Source organism: Staurois parvus, unplaced genomic scaffold (assembly GCF_062004578.1).
Source record: "Staurois parvus isolate SC_StPar_1 unplaced genomic scaffold, SC_StPar_1.0 ptg000353l, whole genome shotgun sequence".
Taxonomy (NCBI): Eukaryota; Metazoa; Chordata; class Amphibia; order Anura; family Ranidae; genus Staurois; species Staurois parvus.
This window is the reverse complement of record NW_028318149.1, coordinates 1,694,227-1,714,101: the sequence shown is the minus strand read 5'-3', so window position 1 is coordinate 1,714,101 and position 19,875 is coordinate 1,694,227. Positions and strand designations below refer to the sequence as shown.

The 19,875-nt window shown below is 42.5% G+C and overlaps 1 protein-coding gene across 6 annotated transcripts in view; it reads left to right on the top strand.

The window, feature by feature from the left end:
• TNRC18 (trinucleotide repeat containing 18) overlaps positions 1-19,875 on the top strand; it is a 454,956-nt gene that overhangs the window by 363,776 nt on the left and 71,305 nt on the right. For all 6 annotated transcript variants that reach the window (XM_089684713.1, XM_089684717.1, XM_089684716.1 and 3 more), the window contains one exon: positions 1,302-1,466. In XM_089684713.1, coding sequence (XP_089540839.1) covers positions 1,302-1,466 — 165 coding nt within the window. The remainder of the gene's footprint in view (positions 1-1,301; positions 1,467-19,875) is intronic.

The following is a 19,875-nucleotide window of genomic DNA, read 5'->3' as shown; positions in this document are numbered from 1 at the left end:
CTGATCTTGATCCAGCGATGTATCTCCGACACACAGATTTCCAACAAAGACTGTGCTACTTTTGTGTTAAGCTGGTGATCATATTGACTTTATTCTTATAAAACCCTTGGGACAGATGTTAGGTGAGTTCTGAGTACTCTTTTTGAAGCGCGTTGGACTATGGCTTTACCATTTCCACCACTCCAGGTGGTTACACTCTAGTGGCTATGAAATCCCACTATCTTTTATCCAAACTACAGCAGTAGGACTTGGTGCCCGACACTTGGATTTATGATTTAGACAGCTGGCAGTACATCCTTGAGTTTGTGTAGTTTCAAATGTCTGTCATCTCTGGCTAGGTAAGCTGCTCTTATCCATGTACTTATGCTATCTAGTGGTCCATATTGACAACGTAGCATAGGCATAAAGTGTCAACTGTCACAATGCAGCAGAAAAAATTCTGCTCAGAGTACTGAGGAATCCTGCAGAATACAACGGTAGGTACGTGATGGAGAGCCACATTAGTGTCATCAAGTCAAGAGCAAGGAGTGGTCCAGGTCTTTCTAGGCCACCCATGGGTTCCCAAACCTTCAGATATTGAGCATGTGTGTCATTCAAAATAGAGGTGAGCTTCTCGTGGACCATGGTACCCATGAGCATGTCTACACAATTTTAACCCAAAATTATTTTAAAAATAATATTCAATAAAAAGTTAAATTCTCATCCCCTGTACACAGGTGAAAATTTTAAATGGGCTTACTAGTAAAATTGTGCACTGGTTACTGAACATGAATTAAAGCACGCTAGTGCCTTTCTACCTTGAACTAAAAACAATGTCATATGGAGGCCTGGACTTCCAAAGACATTCAACTTTGATTCTGGAGAGCTGTCCATGGTTTGAGAATTGTTTTGAGTCCCCAGAGAGTTATATGTATCTATGCACATCTGATGTTCTGTTTCAGGCAGTAGCACAATTAAATTGGGGCGTTACATATAACGAAATATAGCCTTTGAAATGTGTGTGTGTGTGTGTGTGTGTGTGTGTGTGTGTGTGTGGGAGGGGGGCAGTTCCAGAAGGCTGCAGTTCATATTAGGCATGTTTCCTGTGGCAAAACTTAAACTTGCCAACTAATTGACTGTAACAGAAACAAAATCTCAGGCATCATAAAAATTAGCCATATGGTACTTGAACGCTGACAGAAACTCAGTTTGGCTGTAGCCATTAGGAAAAAAAAATAGCTTGTGGCCATGATATCAGCTTGAATTCTTAGGGTTTATTTTGATTATAAATAGCGAATGTTTTTGTTTACTTTGTCACCTAGGTGCAGAGCCTTCACCTGCTTTATTGGTGCAGAGTACAAAAAGAAAAGTGCGTAAAAATAGTAAGGAAAAAACTGATGTAAAGGAAGGCTGTTCCATGGGTTGTGAAACAATGTCTGTAAAGCGAAATCCCAGAGGACGAAAACCAAGTATCAAATCAATATCAGGTGTGTTTTTCTTTAAAGGGAATATGCCAATTTCCAGTGTATTTTAAAACATAGATCAACATTGATAATTTTATTTTATGGAAATGTTATGTTTTAAAAGCCTTGCTACAATGTATAATTTGTACTGAAATTTGTACATGGGGGCATCCATATGTACCCATAATATATCCAGGCTCCTTTTTTTGCAGTGCTACTGGTTGTGCTTTACAGGTTCTTCTCACAATGAAAATCTCTGACTTTAGCTGACTCACTGAAAACAGTGAGTCCTTCCTGTGTGGTTTATATGGTAGATCAAGAATTACTAAAGTGTTACTAAACCCAGGACTCTGCATTTACTATATCTGCTCTCCCACAGTTCACAGAACATGGAATGCAATTATTTTAGTAATTATAAACTGCTAAATATCTTTTTTCATCAGCAGTTAGAGCAGTCTTGTGACTTCTATCAGTGTCCAGCGGAGCACTGGTTAAAGTTTGTAGGAGGAGTTTTAATTCTCTGCTGTTCTCCTATGAAGCTGTATAACCCCTGACCCTCTGGGTCTAAATAGTGACATGCGCGTTCTGATGCATTTTGGTGCATCCAGCGCGTTTTGTTAAGTGTTTTACCGCATTCCAGTACAGTTCTGTGCAGGAAAATTGGAGCCTGTTCTACTTTTTTTTTTTCTGCAACCAAAACACACTGGAAATGCAAGCACTGATGTGAACTATGACATTGACAATCATATAACCAACTTTCTGTGCGTTTTGGATGTAGAAAAAAAGAACACTGAAACGCATGTAGTGTGAACTGTCTCTAAGGGTAGAGGGTAGTAAAACCAATGAAAAGCACCTCTAGTGGGTAATCTATAATTTTGTAAATACATGCTAAATAAACCTTGTAAAAAAAATGTTAAAAAAACATTAGATAAAATATTAAGCGTTTCAGCACCACCCCATAGCAGAAATACTGCTACAGGGCAGCAGTGGTTTGCAAAATCACATATATAGGCGTGATTTTGCATCTCCGGGTAGGGGGCACGCCCAAGGCGCACCCATGCCGCCATTCGCGGCTGCGGCTGTCAATCACCGGGTCCCGACCGGTGATTACTCCCCGGCATCCCGTGATTGCTGAGGATCCCCAACGGGGGGGGAGGAGAACTGTTAGTAAACAAAACAGCTCTCCTCCCTGTTAACTCGTGCACACTGCTTTGCATGGCTGTTTGTGTGTGTGTGTAATTTACCTCCTTTAGCTGTATAAAGCAGATTTCTGTGTCTGTGACATCACTCCTCCTTCTGGCTGAATTTCAAAGTTCTCTTGACTTCCCATTTCCTTCCATTTCCAGTCCTGATACATCTCCCTTCATCCATTGAGCCTCTGTAGTTTCAGGGCAGTGCTTGTACCAGCTGTGGGCGTTAATGTAGGCAGGTCTAAGGGTTACTGTGGGTGTTTCTGGGTCTTCATGTGGGTGTGAAAAGGGAGGAGTGGAATTGTGTTATCACCACACATACTCCATTCCTCTGTGCAATGAATAGGGAAGCAGGAAGTGGAACTTTAGTCAAATTAAAGTGATTCTAAAGGCAATTTTCTTTTTTAAATAACAAACGTTATACTTACCTGCTTTGTGCAGTGGTTTTGCAGAGATCTTAATCCTCCATTTCCCTACCACCGCTTTCTAAGAGGGCATTAATGCATGCTTGTTCACGCAACCCACACAGAAAATGCATGACAACACCCACCAAACACTCCTTGCAATACGTAATGTTCTTGTATTACTATGTATCTGAATCTACACGTTTCTAAGCACACAGCAAACCTCAAGAAAGCAAATGCTTTCCCATACGTTTTTGAAAACACATGACACTGATCCATCAAAGTTGCATAGGAATGATAGTCATGCTAGAAGTCACTTGATTCTCATGTCGTGCTAGTGTGAACCAGGGCTGTCTATTCAATTTCTCCCAGAATCAGCAGCTATCTTTCAGAGCAGGCTGTGTATATGTGTATATGAAGGGGTTTCCCTTTTGAATAATACTGTGATCTGTGAGGTGGGACTTGGGAGGCTTGGACTCCTTCTGTAGGTGTTACGGGGTGGGAATGCATTCTAATCGGGATGTATTCAATCCCATCCACCATCAGAGCTGTGAAGGAAATGTGTAGGGGGTGTGTTTTAGGTTTTAGCTGCTGCAGGAAGTGGCTGTAGCAGGAAAAGAATCAACAGGATATGCAGAGTGTCACATGGTACAAAGCCACAATATTAGGGGATCTGCAGACAACAGAGCAACATAGTACAGAGGAATGATCTATGCTGGTGTTGATCATTTCATTCAGTTCTAGTGAAAAGAAAGTTGGAGCTTAGCTTTAAAGGATAAGTTCACCTTTCATAACATGTTACACCCATATTCATGGTATAACATGTTATGATCAGACCAAACCCCACTCCCCTGCCTTGACAGCTAGCAGGGGATCTTCTCTCCCCTTGCAAGCTGTCAATTTAAAAAAAAAAAATCACTTATTCACTGTGTTCTGTGAATGAGAAACTACGGGTCCTGACAGCCTTAGTAGTTCTCAATGAACTACCACGGCACTGTGGAGCTCAGTTGTAGTTTGAGTTTTCTTGTCAGTATATCTGCTTGCCCGTACATCCCATTCAGGCAAGCAGATATACTGATAGATCTGCAGGAGACCTGCATGACACCAGTGGTCTGCTGTGTGGTGAAACAATCAAAGAAATATATATATATATATATATATATATATATATGCAGTGAAAAAAACAATTGCTGTGAAAAATGATCACAATCAAAGTGATATTTAAATTTAAAGTGAATTTTAAATTTAAATTATACTAATTTAAATTTAAATACTAATATTAACATATACAGTCAGGTCCATAAATATTGGGACATTGACACAATTCTAACATGTATGGCTCTATACACCACCACAATGGATTTGAAATGAAATGAACAAGATGTGCTTTACCTGCAGACTGTCAGCTTTAATTTGAGGGTATTTACATCCAAATCAGGTGAACGGTGTAGGAATTACAACAGTTTGCATATGTGCCTCCCACTTGTTAAGGGACCAAAAGTAATGGGACAATTGGCTTCTCAGCTGTTCCATGGCCAGGTGTGTGTTATTCCCTCATTATCCCATATACAATGAGCAGATAAAAGGTCCAGAGTTCATTTCAAGTGTGCTATTTACATTTGGAATCTGTTGCTGTCAACTCTCAAGATGAGATCCAAAGAGCTGTCACTATCAGTGAAGCAAGCCATCATTAGGCTGAAAAAACAAAATAAACCCATCAGAGAGATAGCAAAAACATTAGGCGTGGCCAAAACAACTGTTTGGAACATTCTTAAAAAGAAGGAACGCACCGGTGAGCTCAGCAACACCAAAAGACCCGAAAGACCACAGAAAACAACTGTGGTGGATGACCGAAGAATTCTTTCCCTGGTGAAGAAAACACCCTTCACAACAGTTAGCCAGATCAAGAACACTCTCCAGGAGGTAGGTGTATGTGTGTCAAAGTCAACAATCAAGAGAAGACTTCAGAGTGAATACAGAGGGTTCACCACAAGATGGAAACCATTGGTGAGCCTCAAAAACAGGAAGGCCAGATTAGAGTTTGCCAAACAACATCTAAAAAAGCCTTCACAGTTCTGGAACAACATCCTATGGACAGATGAGACCAAGATCAACTTGTACCAGAGTGATGGGAAGAGAAGAGTATGGAGAAGGAAAGGAACTGCTCATGATCCTAAGCATACCACCTCATCAGTGAAGCATGGTGGTGGTAGTGTCATGGCGTGGGCATGTATGGCTGCCAATGGAACTGTTTCTCTTATATTTATTGATGATGTGACTGCTGACAAAAGCAGCAGGATGAATTCTGAAGTGTTTCGGGCAATATTATCTGCTCATATTCAGCCAAATGCTTCAGAACTCATTGGACTCCGCTTCACAGTGCAGATGGACAATGATCCAAAGCATACTGCAAAAGCAACCAAAGAGTTTTTTAAGGGAAAGAAGTGGAATGTTATGCAATGGCCAAGTCAATCACCTGACCTGAATCCGATTGAGCATGCATTTCACTTGTTGAAGACAAAACTGAAGGGAAAATGCCCCAAGAACAAGCAGGAACTGAAGACATTTGCAGTAGAGGCCTGGTAGAGCATCACATGTGATGAAACCCAGCGTTTGGTGATGTCTATGTGTTCCAGACTTCAGGCTGTAATTGACTGCAAAGGATTTGCAACCAAGTATTAAAAAGTGAAAGTTTGATTTATGATTATTATTCTGTCCCATTACTTTTGGTCCCTTAACAAGTGGGAGTCACATATGCAAACTGTTGTAATTCCTACACCGTTCACCTGATTTGGATGTAAATACCCTCAACTTAAAGCTGACAGTCTGCAGTTAAAGCACATCTTGTTCGTTTCATTTAACCTCCCTGGCGGTATGATCATGTCAGGAATTTTGTGCTGAAAGCGGTACCATTTTTTTGCATGGAAATATGTAGTTTTTAATTGTAGGCTGTAATTTTTAGGAATAACTCACTGAAATCTATCCGAAAAAGAGTCTATTAAACATTCCGGATATGATAAAACTTGAAACACGAAATCATAAATTATAATTTAATAAATAATCATAAAAAATAATAATATAATAATAAATTTAATTCAATAATATAATCAAACCAAAAACACTGAAATTTGAAATACAGAGGCAAATTCGCACATCGCTGAGCAAAGTCGCAAAATCGTTTTCAGTGTCTGATGACGAATTTCCCCACAAATCATCACTCAATTCTGCAAGTGGTTCTGATTTACTATCGCTGTTCTAAAACCGCTTTTGACGTAAAGGGATGCTTTTTGGCCGCCATGGACTTTTCTAAGTTTCCAGGCAGAAAGAACAGTCAAAATGCAGGCAGGGCGCAGGACAAAGCAGTGGGGACAAAATGTATGTGAAATGCAGTGAAACAGCAATGACAGCAAAAATGTAATTTTTTAAAAATTTCAAATTTCCCGCCGGTTCCGCCGCCCGAACGTTCCGACGTCACGGGGACCGGAACACGGAAGCCAGATGCCGGCATCCGCCGGAGGAGATGGACGGGGACACTGCAGGGGACCCATCGTGGGAGCGAAGGACAAGGTAAGTGCTGCAGGGACCCCCAGAGAACGCTGCATGGTAAGCCCGAGTGTAGCTCGGGGTTACCGTTCTTGGTATAGAAATTCTACCCCGAGCTACACTCGGGAACACCGCCAAGGAGGTTAAAATCCATTGTGGTGGTGTATAGAGCCAAAAATGTTGTCGATGTCCCAATATTTATGGACCTGACTGTAATGCAGCAAATGTCCAATTAAGTCCAATGATAGTGCTGTTGGAATTCTCCACACAAAAACAGTGCTCCACTACCAACAAGGAACTGGTGCCGTGTGGTGTACACTCCAAACAAATCCTAAAATGGCTAAAATGCCTGCTCACCTCCAATAAGTGACCCAATGGGTCAACACGCTTTTGGATCACACCAGGATCCTATGATATAGATCTCCTTAGTAGCCGACCTCCACATACACAGGGTTCCAATTATACCATATAAGACTTCCCCTTCCTCCAATAAGTGACCCTATGGGTCAACACGCTTTTGGATCACACCAGGATCCTACGATATAGATCTCCTTAATGCACAAAGACCCCATTAATCCGCCTGGACGACCTGGGTTTGGCAGATAGAAACTTCAGTATAGCAGAGTTCCTATGGCAAGGAGACATTCAGCCACTGAGTGTCAGTATTACAGCATTTCAGCATTTCACCATATGTACACTATTTATGCTATTCTATCTTTTGAGGTAAAGGGTTTGGGTGTTAGCAGCTGTGGTTAGGTAGAGTTCATTTAGCGCAGGAGGAACCAATACACTTATACTGCCGATAACTGGCAAATGTCACAGAGCAGATCTGCACTGATAATCAGGGCACTGATGATCAGTGCCACCCATCGGTGCCCATCAGTGCCCAACAATGCTACCCATCAGTGTCCATCAGTGCCGCCCAGCAGTGCCGCCAGTCAGTGCTTATTGCTGCATATCAGTGCAGCAGCATCAGTGCCTCCTCATCAATGCCCACCAGTGCCACCTCACCAGTGCCCATTAGTGCTGTCTATCAGTGCAGCCTCATCAACGCACATCAGTGAAGGAGAAAAATTACCTGTTTGGAAAATTTTATAACAGAAACAAAGGAAAACTTTTTTTTATTTTGCTTTTTTTTGTTTATAGTGCAAAAAATAAAAACCCCGTTGGTGATTAAATACCACCAAAAGAAAGCTCTGTGTGAAAAAAATTCTAAAAATGTTATATGGATACCATGTTGCATGACTGCGCAATTGTCATTCAAAGTGCAACAGGACTGAAAGCTGAAAATTGGCCAGGGCAGGAAGGGGGTAAAAGTGCCCAGTAGGCAATTTAAGAAAGGCATGTAATGGTAAGGCAGAAACGCCGCCTCAGCGTGCATTTCACTGACCAGAAGTGACATCACTGGAAGTCCCCACCTAACCTGTTTCGCCCCTCCCATAGAGCATCTTCAGCAGAGCAATGCTGTTGAATTATAGTGGTGTGATATGTGAAGGTTTTGGCTTTTTAAACAGCAAGCAGCTCTACATATTCTGGTTTTTCACTTCAAAATCTATTTATATTATATTAATTTATTGTGGGTAGAATTTCATATTTTGCTTGATTTAGTATTGATATTTCATATAGCGCATGGATATTAAGTATAATTTACTGTAACATATGTACATGTACAGTATAGTATGCCCTCAACACTTGGTTGGGGCTCCTTTTGCATGAATTACTGCATCAATGTGGCATGCCATGGAGGCAATCAGCCTGTGGCGCTGCTGAGGTGTTATGGAAGCCCAGGTTGCTTTAATAGCAGCCTTCAGCTCGTCTGCATTGTTGGGTCTGGTGTCTCTCATCTTCCTTTTGACAATACCCCACAGCTTCACTATGGGGTTTAGGTCAGGTGGTTTGCTGGTCAATCAAGCACAGTGATTCCTTGATCAATTAAGCCAGGTACTGGTACTTTTGGCAGTGTGGGCAGGTGCCAAGTCCTGCTGGAAAATGAAATCAGCATCTCCATAAAGCTGGTCAGCAGAGGGAAGCATACAGTTCTGTAGAATATTCTGGTAGAGGGCTGCACTGACTTTGGACTTGATAAACACAATGGACCAATTTCAGCAGATGACATGGCTCCCCAGATCATCATTGACTGTGGAAACTTCACACTGGACCTCATGCAACTTTCTGTGCCTCTCCCTCCAGACTCTTGAACCTTGATTTCCAAATGAAATGCAAAATTTACTTTCATCTGAAAATAGGACTTTGGACCACTGAGCAACAGTCCAGTCCTTTTTCTCCTTAGCCCAGGTAAGACAAGGAATGCAACAGTTGTACCCATGTCCTGCATACGTCTGTGTGTGGTGGCTTTTGAAGCACTGACACCAGTCGTAGTCCACTCCTTGTGACTCTCCCCCATTTTCTCAAATGGCTTTTGCTTCACAATCCTCTCAAGGCTGCTGTTATCTCTGTTGCATGTGCACCTTTTTCTATCTCACTTTTTCCTTCCACTCAACTTTCAATTAATATGCCTGGATACAGCACTCTGTGGACAGTCAGCTCCTTTCGCAGTTATCTTTTGTGACTTACCCTCCTTGTGGATGGGTGTCAATAACTGTCTTCTGGACAACTGTCAAGTCAGCAGACTTCCCCATGATTGTGTAACCTACTTAAACCAGACTGAGAGACCATTTAAAGGCTCAGGAAATGTTTACAGGTGTTTTGAGTTAATTTGCTAATTAGAGTGTGGCACCATGAGTCTACAATATTGAACTTATTCATAATATTCTAATTTTCTGAGATACTGAATTTTGGATTTTCACGATCTGTAAGCCATAATCCTCAAAATTAAAACAGAGAAATGCTTGAAATATATCTCCCTGTGTGTAATGAATCTAATATAATATGAGTTTCACTTTTTTAATTGAATTACTGAAATAAATTAACTTTTTGAGTATATTCTAATTTATAGAGATGCATCTGTATGTTCTCACTGGCAATACATTTTCCCATTAATTCTTAAGGTCAGCATGTTCAGTCTGTACTTGTTATCAGGGTCTTTTCTTTCCTGTTTAAAGTGGTTATAAAGATAAAAGGTTTTTCTCCTACCACCTTCAGGAGAGATGAGAGGCTCCTCCCTAAAGGAAACACAATCACCAGTTGTTATGTATCCCCACCCTTCCCCTTGTCCCTCAGTATTGATTGTGTTTCTCCCTACACAGCAGAATGTTTGTTGTTTTCAATGACCTGAAGACCAGGCAGGGTTGGACGTCACCCCTGTGGGGCAGGTCTAGGGATGCTGGGGAGGGCTGAACTAACCTGCAGGTCAAGTGTCTCTCACAGGTCGCCCTGGATGTACAGCAGCGATCCGGACATGGGAGTGTGTTCTGCCGCTGCAGCAGACTGTACAGATCTCTCTCTGTGTCCTGGCGACCGTAGAAGGAAGAGAGAGAAGCTGTCTGCTTGCTACCCCTGGATTTCATGGCCATGTCCTTCCATTCCTTTCTTTTGAGAAAGTTTGGGTTTCTTGAGAGGTGTGTGCTGTGGGTATAAGGGCCTAACTTGGCAGCCTTCCAGGAAGGGCAGCAACTTGGAGGGGTGAAATTGGCCGCTATCCTCCTCTTGTGACCCCAAGGATGGAAAAGCGAGCCCTGTGTCTGTGGCAAAAGGCGGAAGACATCCTGTGGAACTCTCTTCCCCAATCTCTCCGACTATCACCTACTCTGTCCACTGTTAAGTGATCCTAAAAACCTATCTCTTCAGGGAAGCCTATCCTGCCTTCAGCTAATAACCAAATCTTCTATTTCTCCCATCAGTTTATCCCCCCCCCCCCACAGATATTACCTTTTGTTCCACTAGCCCCTTCCTATTAGATTGTAAGCTCCCGGGAGCAGGGCCCTCCTAACCTCTTGTATTGAACTGTATCATTACTGTATTTTTTTTTGCCTTCCTCTGGATCAACTGTGGGTGTAGGATTACAACTTTTTTTTTTTTTATGGTTGAACTGGATGGACTTTTGTCTTTTTTCAGCCAAACTAACTATGTAACTATGTAATCAAACGAAAGCATGGCACTTTCAGGTTTGATAGCCCCTGCACTAACCAGATGAGGTGTGAAGGCTGAAAGAACCCTTGGAAGATCGGAGAACACTGTTGCTCTGCTATGCTAGCAGAACGGTTCTAGATGTACAGATCTTGAGTGGGTGAACTATAACTACACTGGACGCCATTCCGTCAACAAGAATATGTGAACAGTGTTGGCAAGTAAAAATGTGGATAGGCCTGTGTTGCCCTAACAGGCAGGGTGGTATTCTAGAACCATTTAATGTACATAGCTGGTAGCTGTATGCATGGTCGATGTTAGCTATGCAGAAATCAAACCTTGCAAGGAGTCCTAATTGTCATTGATAGAGATCTGTATCCACTGGAAAATAATCTGTCCAGGAGATTACACGAGTGTACCTGAAGTTCCATTGAGAAAAAGGTGTCACAGAAGCATTGAGAGCATACTGGAGTCACTGGATGATACAGTCACCGGGGGTACACAGGATAGGACAGGGTTCACCTGAGACACAGGATGGGACATGGTTCACCTGAGACACAGGATGGGACATGGTTCACCTGAGACACTGGATGGGACAGGGTTCACTGAGGAGCAAATTGGATCATGCTTTGCTGGAGGTTTTTGCCTTCCTTTGGATCAACTGTGGGTATAGGATTATAACTTTTTTTTTTCTTTTCTATGGTTGAACTGGATGGATTTTTGTCTTTTTTCAGCCAGACTTACTGTGTATTGTCTCCCTTTATATTGTAAAGCACTGAGCAAACTGTTGGCACTATATAAATCCTGTATAATAAAATAATAGACGGTGAGTACTTCCCTTGGCCTTGAGAGCTTAGCAGAAGAATCCCTAATAAACAGCCAGGTGGTCGCTGGGCATTGAGATGGGAACTCCTTTATTCCTTAATTTAGGGTGCTACTGTGCTTTTCCCTTGGGATGGAGACAAATAGCCCAGAAGCTTCTGCTAAACCACCATTCACAACTACCTCTTACTTTGGTGGATTCTGTGGTTATTGCAACATAACATTGCCAGCCTCAAAATAAACTTTACTGTGGTACTGTTATGATCCGTCAGGTGGTGCCTCAGGCTGCCAACTGACAGACCTACCCAGAGCGTGGGGTCTAAGCCCGGGCTGTGCTTTCACCAGGGCCCCTGATGGTGGGGATGGACTTGAAACAGTCCCGGACCAGGTCACGACCTCTGAGCAGGCCCACCAGTGGCTGAGGAGACCTCCGGGGACGTATGCAGGTACCGGAGAGCCAGATGTGAAGCGGATGGCGGCCCCAGCAGGGTAGTAACGGATCGTGGTCCCGTGGGGGTAAGCGAGGTACAGAATCGGCGGGCAAAGAGTAGTCGGGTCACACGCAGGGTCAGCAGGGTAAGTCAGTCCGTAGAATGGTCAGGGCAATCCGGGTCAATCACAGGAGCAGGCAGAGTAGCCAGGGCAATCCGGGTCAATCACAGGAGCAGGCAGCGTAGTCAGGGCAATCCGGGTCAATCACAGGGGCAGGAAGCGTAGTCAGGGTCAAACAGGGTCACTAGACGGGTGCAGGAACTCGGAATCACAGATAGACCTTGTGGCAATTACTGACAGTGCAGGGCATCTTTAAATAGTGCGCCCTGCACTGACATTGGCCGCCCAGGACGCGCCCCCGGGCTGTCATTGGCCGCCCGAGGCGCGCCCACGGCTTCCACTGCGCATGCGCGGCGTCCTGTCATCCGCGGCTCGCCGGGACCTGGTGCCTGTGTCCCGGCGTGAGCCGTCGCCAGCGCGCATGCGCTGGCCGACAGGACGCCGCGATCCCTGACAGGTACATAACGTTGCCAGCCTCAAAATAAACTTTACTGTGGTAAATTAATTGGGGTGAATTTCACTGCTATCCTCCTCTTATGTAGACCCTGAGGCTGAAAAAAGCGAGTCCTGTGGCTGTGGCAAAAGGTGTTGAGTACTTCTCTTTTCCTTGGAAGCTTAAAGTGGTTGTAAATCCAATGTCTACCAATATCAAACACTCATAACTCCTTACAGTTGGTAGAATGAACATGACAAGCGCATTATTTGTTCTTCAGTTTTTTCATATCTGTTCCTGTTTTAGCTCGCTGAATATCTCCCAGTCTGTGGGTGTGTACGCTGCCTGGAGCTCGGGAGGCAAAGTCATAGTATCACTAGACTCCTCTCCCGGCTATACACACCACTGGCATTCTCCCTAGCGCAGTTTAGCAGCATGCACATCGGCTGGTCACTTTCAATGCCCGGCAAGTCTGTTGGATGGTAGTGCTGCAGGTCCAGAGGAGAAAGGAGCAGGGAGCAAGTGACAGTGCAGGCTCCATGCTCAGGCTGTGGCTTCTTGAGACAACTGATTGTCTGTCATTCAAACGAGGGGGGGCGTAGAGACACCTGTTATACTCCAGTGTCGGAATTTGAGTGGAGAGGATTGAAGATAACAGGATGCAGAGGTGGTCATTGCAACATAAAGTGGCCAGCCTCTCACTCTAAGCCCTACTGTGGTAAATTAAGAGTGGTGAATTTAGTGAAGAGCTGAGGCCTGCTGTCAGGGCTCCAGGTATGACCAGAGGTGTGTGGACCGACACAGGGAAACACAGACTTCAGGTATAGCGTGTAACACAATATAATTTATTAAAGACAACACAAACATAAATGCAGTGCAAACAAACTTAACACATAAATATGTACAACCAGGTGCAATAAACCTTAAACTAATAGATACACAGTGCAGTCAGGGCTGGAGAGGTGGAGCGGTCAGGCAGGCCGAGCCCACAGCACGATTTCCTCAGGGTGCGGGGTCTAAGTTCCAGCCTGCTATTCACCAGGGCCCCTAATGGTGGGGATGGACTTGGTGCAGACTGGAACCAGGTCGTGACCCCTGAGTGCGTCCGGCTGTGGTAGAGAGTACTGGCAGGGGAATGCAGGAACGGAGTCTGATGGGAAGAGGCAGACAGACTTACTAGAGGTGATCCGTGCGGGATGGATGGATCGTCGGGTGAAGTAAGCGTAGTCAGACAGGCCGGGTCGGTATCGTGCGGGCAGCAAGGTACAGGGGGAGCAAGCAGAGAATGGTCGGGGTCACAAGCCAGGTTCAGCAGGGCAGCGCGGTACCGAGGATCAGGCAGAAGGATGGTCAGGCAAGCCAGGGGTTCAACAGGAGACGGTCAGCAGAGGTCAGGATCAAGCAGGGTCAGCAACGAGGCAGGAACACAGGATACCAGGTACAGGGGCTCATGGGAAACATACACCAAGGCCCTGATCACAGGCCTGGTCATTCCTTAAATACACCTCCTGCAATCAGCCCAGGTGTTGGCTGACTACAGGAGTGAGCTTCTGGCTGCTAAGAACACCCGCTGGTCAGCCCTGGTACTGCAGCCCACACGGCAGGTGAGTCCCACCACCAGTGCTGAGTCCATTCCTGACACCTGCTAAACATTAGCTCCACTGGCAGAGTCTCCAGCAGGCTATTTATGCCGCTGAACAAACTACTGACACTCCTAAAAAGATCAGAGGGTCAGTGGAGGGCAGAAACCTGGCTATTCCAGGAATATTGCAGCAGCTTTTCCCCTGGCCACCAGTACTGCACCAGGTAGTCTGAATCTGCTATACCAGCTGCTATGGATCTGGCAAAATGCCTCCAAAATGGATTGCTAGAGGTTTTCCTTCCAGCTTTCCTCCAAACTTTAACCATACACAGGGGAGGTACAGTACTGCGTATTCTTACGAGCATGTCTTCTTTTTTGGTTTGTTTGCTGTAGGCAACATCTCTCAGGCTGTAGAGCAGTTCAGAGATGTGCAAGCTCCAACCTATTAGATCCTTCTTACAGACCTGTTATAGATTGCTTGTTAAGGCCTGCTGGTTACACCCTCCGAGCTATTATGGTGACTACCTCTTCTTGGACAGCGGCAGCCTTAATTTACCACAGGGAGGCTTGGACTTGCTCCCACCTGTGTATGTACTAGCTAACCCTACTCATACAGTGTATGGGGGAATTCAGTGTGTAGATGCATGACTAAATATGCAGCATTGGGGTGACTCATATTTTGCATCTATTAAAAGGGAACTTAAAGGGCCAGTAACACTTTAAACACAAATAAATAAATAGAGTTCCCTTTTATTTGTGTTTAAAGTGTTACTGGCCCTTTAAGTTCCCTTTTTGAAACACAGTTTTAGAGGGTGCAGGCCCGGTAATGTATTTATTTATTTAATTTATTTATCATTAGTGTTTTATTTAAATTTCTTTTTATTCTATTTTTGTTCTCTTGTTTTAAAGTTTTTTTGCTTGTGATGGCAAATATATTGGATACATTGTATATCCTTTGTGGACTCCTGTCATCTGTGGGGCGGCTTGCTTTGCTTGATTCCCCATTGATGTCAGCTGTTCGTTTCCTGTGAGTGAATATTTAAGGAGGTTGAGACGTCTCACATCTATCCGCTCCGTGAGGACGTCGATGACGAAACGCGTAGGGCGGAGCTTGATTGATGTGATGTTATTACGTTTTTGGCTGCCAGCTACTGCGCATGTGCTGAGTAGCCAGGCTCGTTTATGTGATTGCTGTTATGCTGTTGATGCTGGTGTCGGCTGGGACACCTCTTGAGTAAGTGCAATGAGTACCTAATAAAGGAATTGGTTTTTATAATATTGCACCATGAAGTCTTTCTGTTTCTCTCGAGTGCTTGGCATTTCCCCCCATGGATACGTTTGAAGGTGGTCCTTTATCTATTGGAGAAGTGGATTTTCGATTAACTACAAAGTTTTTCATCCTGTTATTTCGATCGATGAGGATCGGTGTGTTGCAGAGTTTCCGTTTTTGAAGATATATTTATGGATGATCTGCCATTATATTATCAAGGTTTTTTGGTGAAATTTTTCATATTTAGACACTTTTTTTGCACAAAAGTTTTTTGCACTTAAAAGTTTTTTTATATTTTTTTGTGGTATTGGCATATATATATTTTTTTCTGGACTTATGATTTGATGATTTCTTTATATACATTTATATATTTATAAACATTTACTAGCGCAAATTATTTATTTATTGGTAAACTAAATCTATTGCTGCTTGCCAGCAGCTACTACAATGGTGCTGCATTCACCTTGGATTTCCACCGTCCCAGGCACTCCACTGGACAAATGGATAAAGAATGAGTAACCAGAGTCCAGGCCCTACCTATGACAGGTAGTGCTGTTTGCGGAGTATTTCTTAGATGAATACACCATGACTGTGACTTTATCCTTCTGCACCATTTGTCCCCAATTTACCCAGCTGCACTTCAGAAATACTCAACATTGAGGTTTGTGTTTTTTCTGTTTGTGGTAGCATCTTCCTGCACATCAGAAATGCACAGCAGGAAATATTATGGTTTATCTTGCTGCAGGTCAGATATGCACAACGTTGAAATGTGTATCTTTTCTGTTTTATATTACTTTATCTTACTGCACATCAGAAATGCACAACATTGAAGTAAGTTTGTGTCTTTTCTGTTTATATGTGTTCTATTCAAATATGTGTTGCTCTAAAATAGTGTGTGAAGAACAAATAATATAAATAAATCAATACTGTGTATTACACTAGTGCAGGCCTTGAAATTTCCACTCGCCTGCTCACCAATGGCGAGTGGAAATTATGGTGGGGGTCAGTTTCTATGTACATGTATCTGGGTTTCTATGTACATGTATCTGTGTGGCCACAGATATGGATGTACCTATGATCATAAGGGAATGAAACATATGCCACTCATAGTGCAGATACGAAAAATCACCAATTATTCAAAAGAATCTCACTTACAGACAAAACGTAGAACATCGGCATTGCAGTATAATCCCCAAACCACGTGGAATGCTGTACTTCCAGTAAATCGTTACGTGATGACAAAACAGGGAAGACTCTGTCCAAGGCGGTTCGCCATAACAGATGTAGGAATATACAGTGGACACAGGCAAAATTTTAGGGTTTTTTTCCAGGTATTTACCAAAACATATTCAAGCTATAGTTATATATTGGATATGGGGTGAAAGTGCACACTCAGGTTTAATTTGAGGGTATGCTCATCCAAATTGGAGGAAGGGTTTAGGTATTACAGCTCTTAAGAGTAGCCATCCCCCCTTTTTCAAGGGACCAAAAGTAATTGGACAATTGAATCAAAAGCTGTTTCGTGGCCACGTGTGGGCTACTCCTTCATTATTTCTTCATCAATTAACCACTTGCACTCCTGAGGATTTATCCCCCTTAATGACCAGGCCTTTTTTTTGCTGTTTGGCGCTGCACTAATTCAACTGATAAGTGCGCGGTCATGCAATGCTGTACCCAAACGAAATTTACGTCCTTTTTTTCACACAAATAGAGCTTTCTTTTGGTGGTATTTTATCACCTGTGCGCTTTTTATTTTTTGCGCTATAAACAAAACACGAAAATTTTGAAACAAAATGATATTTTCTATTTTCAGCTATAAAGAATATATCGTAAACTCAAAGTTAGTCATACATTGAAGCCAAAATGTATTCTGCTACATGTTTTTGTTATAAAAAATCCCAATAAGTGTATATTGATTGCTTTGTGCGAAAGTTATAGTGTCTACAAACTATGGTATAGATACTGTAATTTATCCCATTTTTTGCTATACAGCGCTGCACTAGTTTAACTGACAATTGCGCGGTCATGCAAAGCTGCCCCCAAACAAAATTTATGTCATTTCTTTCACACAAATAGAGCTTTCTTTCGGTGGTATTTGATCACCTGTGCGCTTTTTATTTTTTGCGCTATAAACAAAAAAACCCAAAATTTTGAAAAAAAAACTATATTTTTTCATTTCCGTCATAAAAAATATCCAAAAATCTAAAATTTCGTCATAAATTTAGGCCAAAATGTATTCTGCTACATGTTTTTGGTAAAAAAAAAATCCCAATAAGTGTTTATTGATTGCTTTGTGTGAAAGTTATAGCATCTACAAAATATGGTATAGATAATTTGAAATTTACACAGCTTTTACTTTCTGACTGCCCATCACATTTCTTGAGGTGCTAAAATACCAAGATAGAACAAACACCCCCAAATTACCCCTTTTTGGAAAGTAGACACCCCAAGCTATCTGCTGAGAGGCATATTGTGTCCATGGAAGATTTATTTTTTTCCCACAAGTTTCTGGTAAAGGACAAAAGCTTTTTTTTTTTTTTTACACAAAGTTGTCATTTAAATTATTTATTTCTCGCACAAGCCATGGGTATATGTGGAATTACACCACAAAATACATTCTGCTACTTCTACCGAGTATGAGGATACCACACATGTGAGACTTTTTGGGAGCCTAGCCACATATAGGAGCCTGAAATCCAATGTCCACTTTGAAAGCCTGAAGGTGCGTAACGTCTTCATTTCACTTCCTCACTACCTATCACAGTTTTGAAGGCCCTGACATGCCAGGATAGCACCAACCCCCCCCAAATGACCCCTTTTTGTAAAGCAGACACTCCAAGGAATTTAAAATGAGGCATGGTAAGTATTTTGCAGATCTCATTTTTTCTCAAAAGGTTTTGAAATATAAAAAAAGGAAAGAAAAAGTGTGTTTTTGTTTTCTTTCTTCATTTTCCAAAAACTTGTGGCAAGTAACGAGATCTGAAAAATACTCATCATGCTTCTTATCAAATTGCTTGGGGTGTCTACTTTCCATAAATTGGTCATTTGGGGGGGGGGGGGTTGGTGCTATTCTGGCATTCCAGGGCCTCCGTAACTGTGATAGGTAGTCAGGAAGTGTAATGAGGAAATAAAGCCCTTTAAAAGCCTGAAGGTGCTTATTGGATTTTGGGGTCCTGTACTTGGCTAGACTGCCAAAATGTCTCTCACATGTGGTACCCCCATACTCGGGAGAAGTAGCAGAATGTATTTTGGGGAGTAATTCCACATATACATATGGCATGTGTAAGCAATAAATTATTTAAATGACAATTTTGTGTAATTTTTTTTTTGTCATTTTCCAAAAACTTGTGGTAAAAAAATAAATTCTTCTATTGATTTAACATGCCTCTCAGCAAATAGTTTGGGGTGTCTACTTTCCAAAAAGGGGTCATTTTGGGGGGTGGGGCATTTTATGCCCAGTATTAGAAGTTTATGCCACACATCACTCACTCTTCTAACCACCTGAAGACCAAGCCTTTTCTGACACTTTTTGTTCACATTAAAAAAATCTGTATTTTTGCTAGGAAATTAAAGTGAACCCCCAAACATATTTTTTTAGAGCAGACACCCTAGTAAATAAAATGGTGGGTGCTGCAATTTTTTATCTCACATAGTACTTACACAGTGATTTTTCAAACGCAATTTTTTTGAAAAATATGCACTTTTTTTAATTTTAATGCACAAAAACACAATATATTGGCCAATTATTTGGTATGATATAAAAGATGATGCTATGCTGAGTAAATAGATACCAAACATGACATGCTTTAAAATTGTGCATGCCCTGTGCAATGGTGATAAACTGCATACATTTTTAATATCTATAGGCAACGCTTTAAAAGCCTTTACAAGCTACCATTTTAGATTTGCAGAGGAGGTCTAGAGCTATAATTACTGCCCTTGATCTGACGTTTGTGGCAATACCTCACATGCATGGTGCAATCGCTGTTTCCATACTGGCACAGGGTCAACTCTCATGACCGCAGGTGCGGATGGGCGAGGGTACTTTTTTTTTTTTTCTGATTTATTTAAAAATTTTTACACTGTTCCTTTAATTTTTTTTTTTTAATCACTTTTAATGCTATCTCGGGGAGGGGGAGGGGGGCATTTTCTCCCGCTGCTTGTAAAAGCAATCCTGCAGCTAATTAGCCACTAGGAATGCTTTTACATGAAAGCCCATCGCCAGCTGAAAAAAATTATACCAGGATGATGCCTGCAGCTGCAGGCATCACCCTGGTATAACCATTCAAAGTCCAGTGATGTACCAGTACGTCGCTGTTCCTTGTTGGGTGTATATGCTATGTTCTTTTTCTCTTTATGCAGCCTGTGGGCTGAATGAAAAAAAAGAAGAAATCTCTGCCAGAAAAAGTGTGTGGTATGCCCACCATTAGAATACCTCACTGCATCCACCCACTTGTAATGGTGGGCACACATGAAATGTGCCAACAAAAATAAAATATGTATACCGACGCATAGGGGCCATCCACCCACTGGCCACCCCAGGCCCCCATGCTTCGGCATATATGCTCTTTTCTTTAACTGCGGATGAAAAATCTCATCCGACAGCACTGC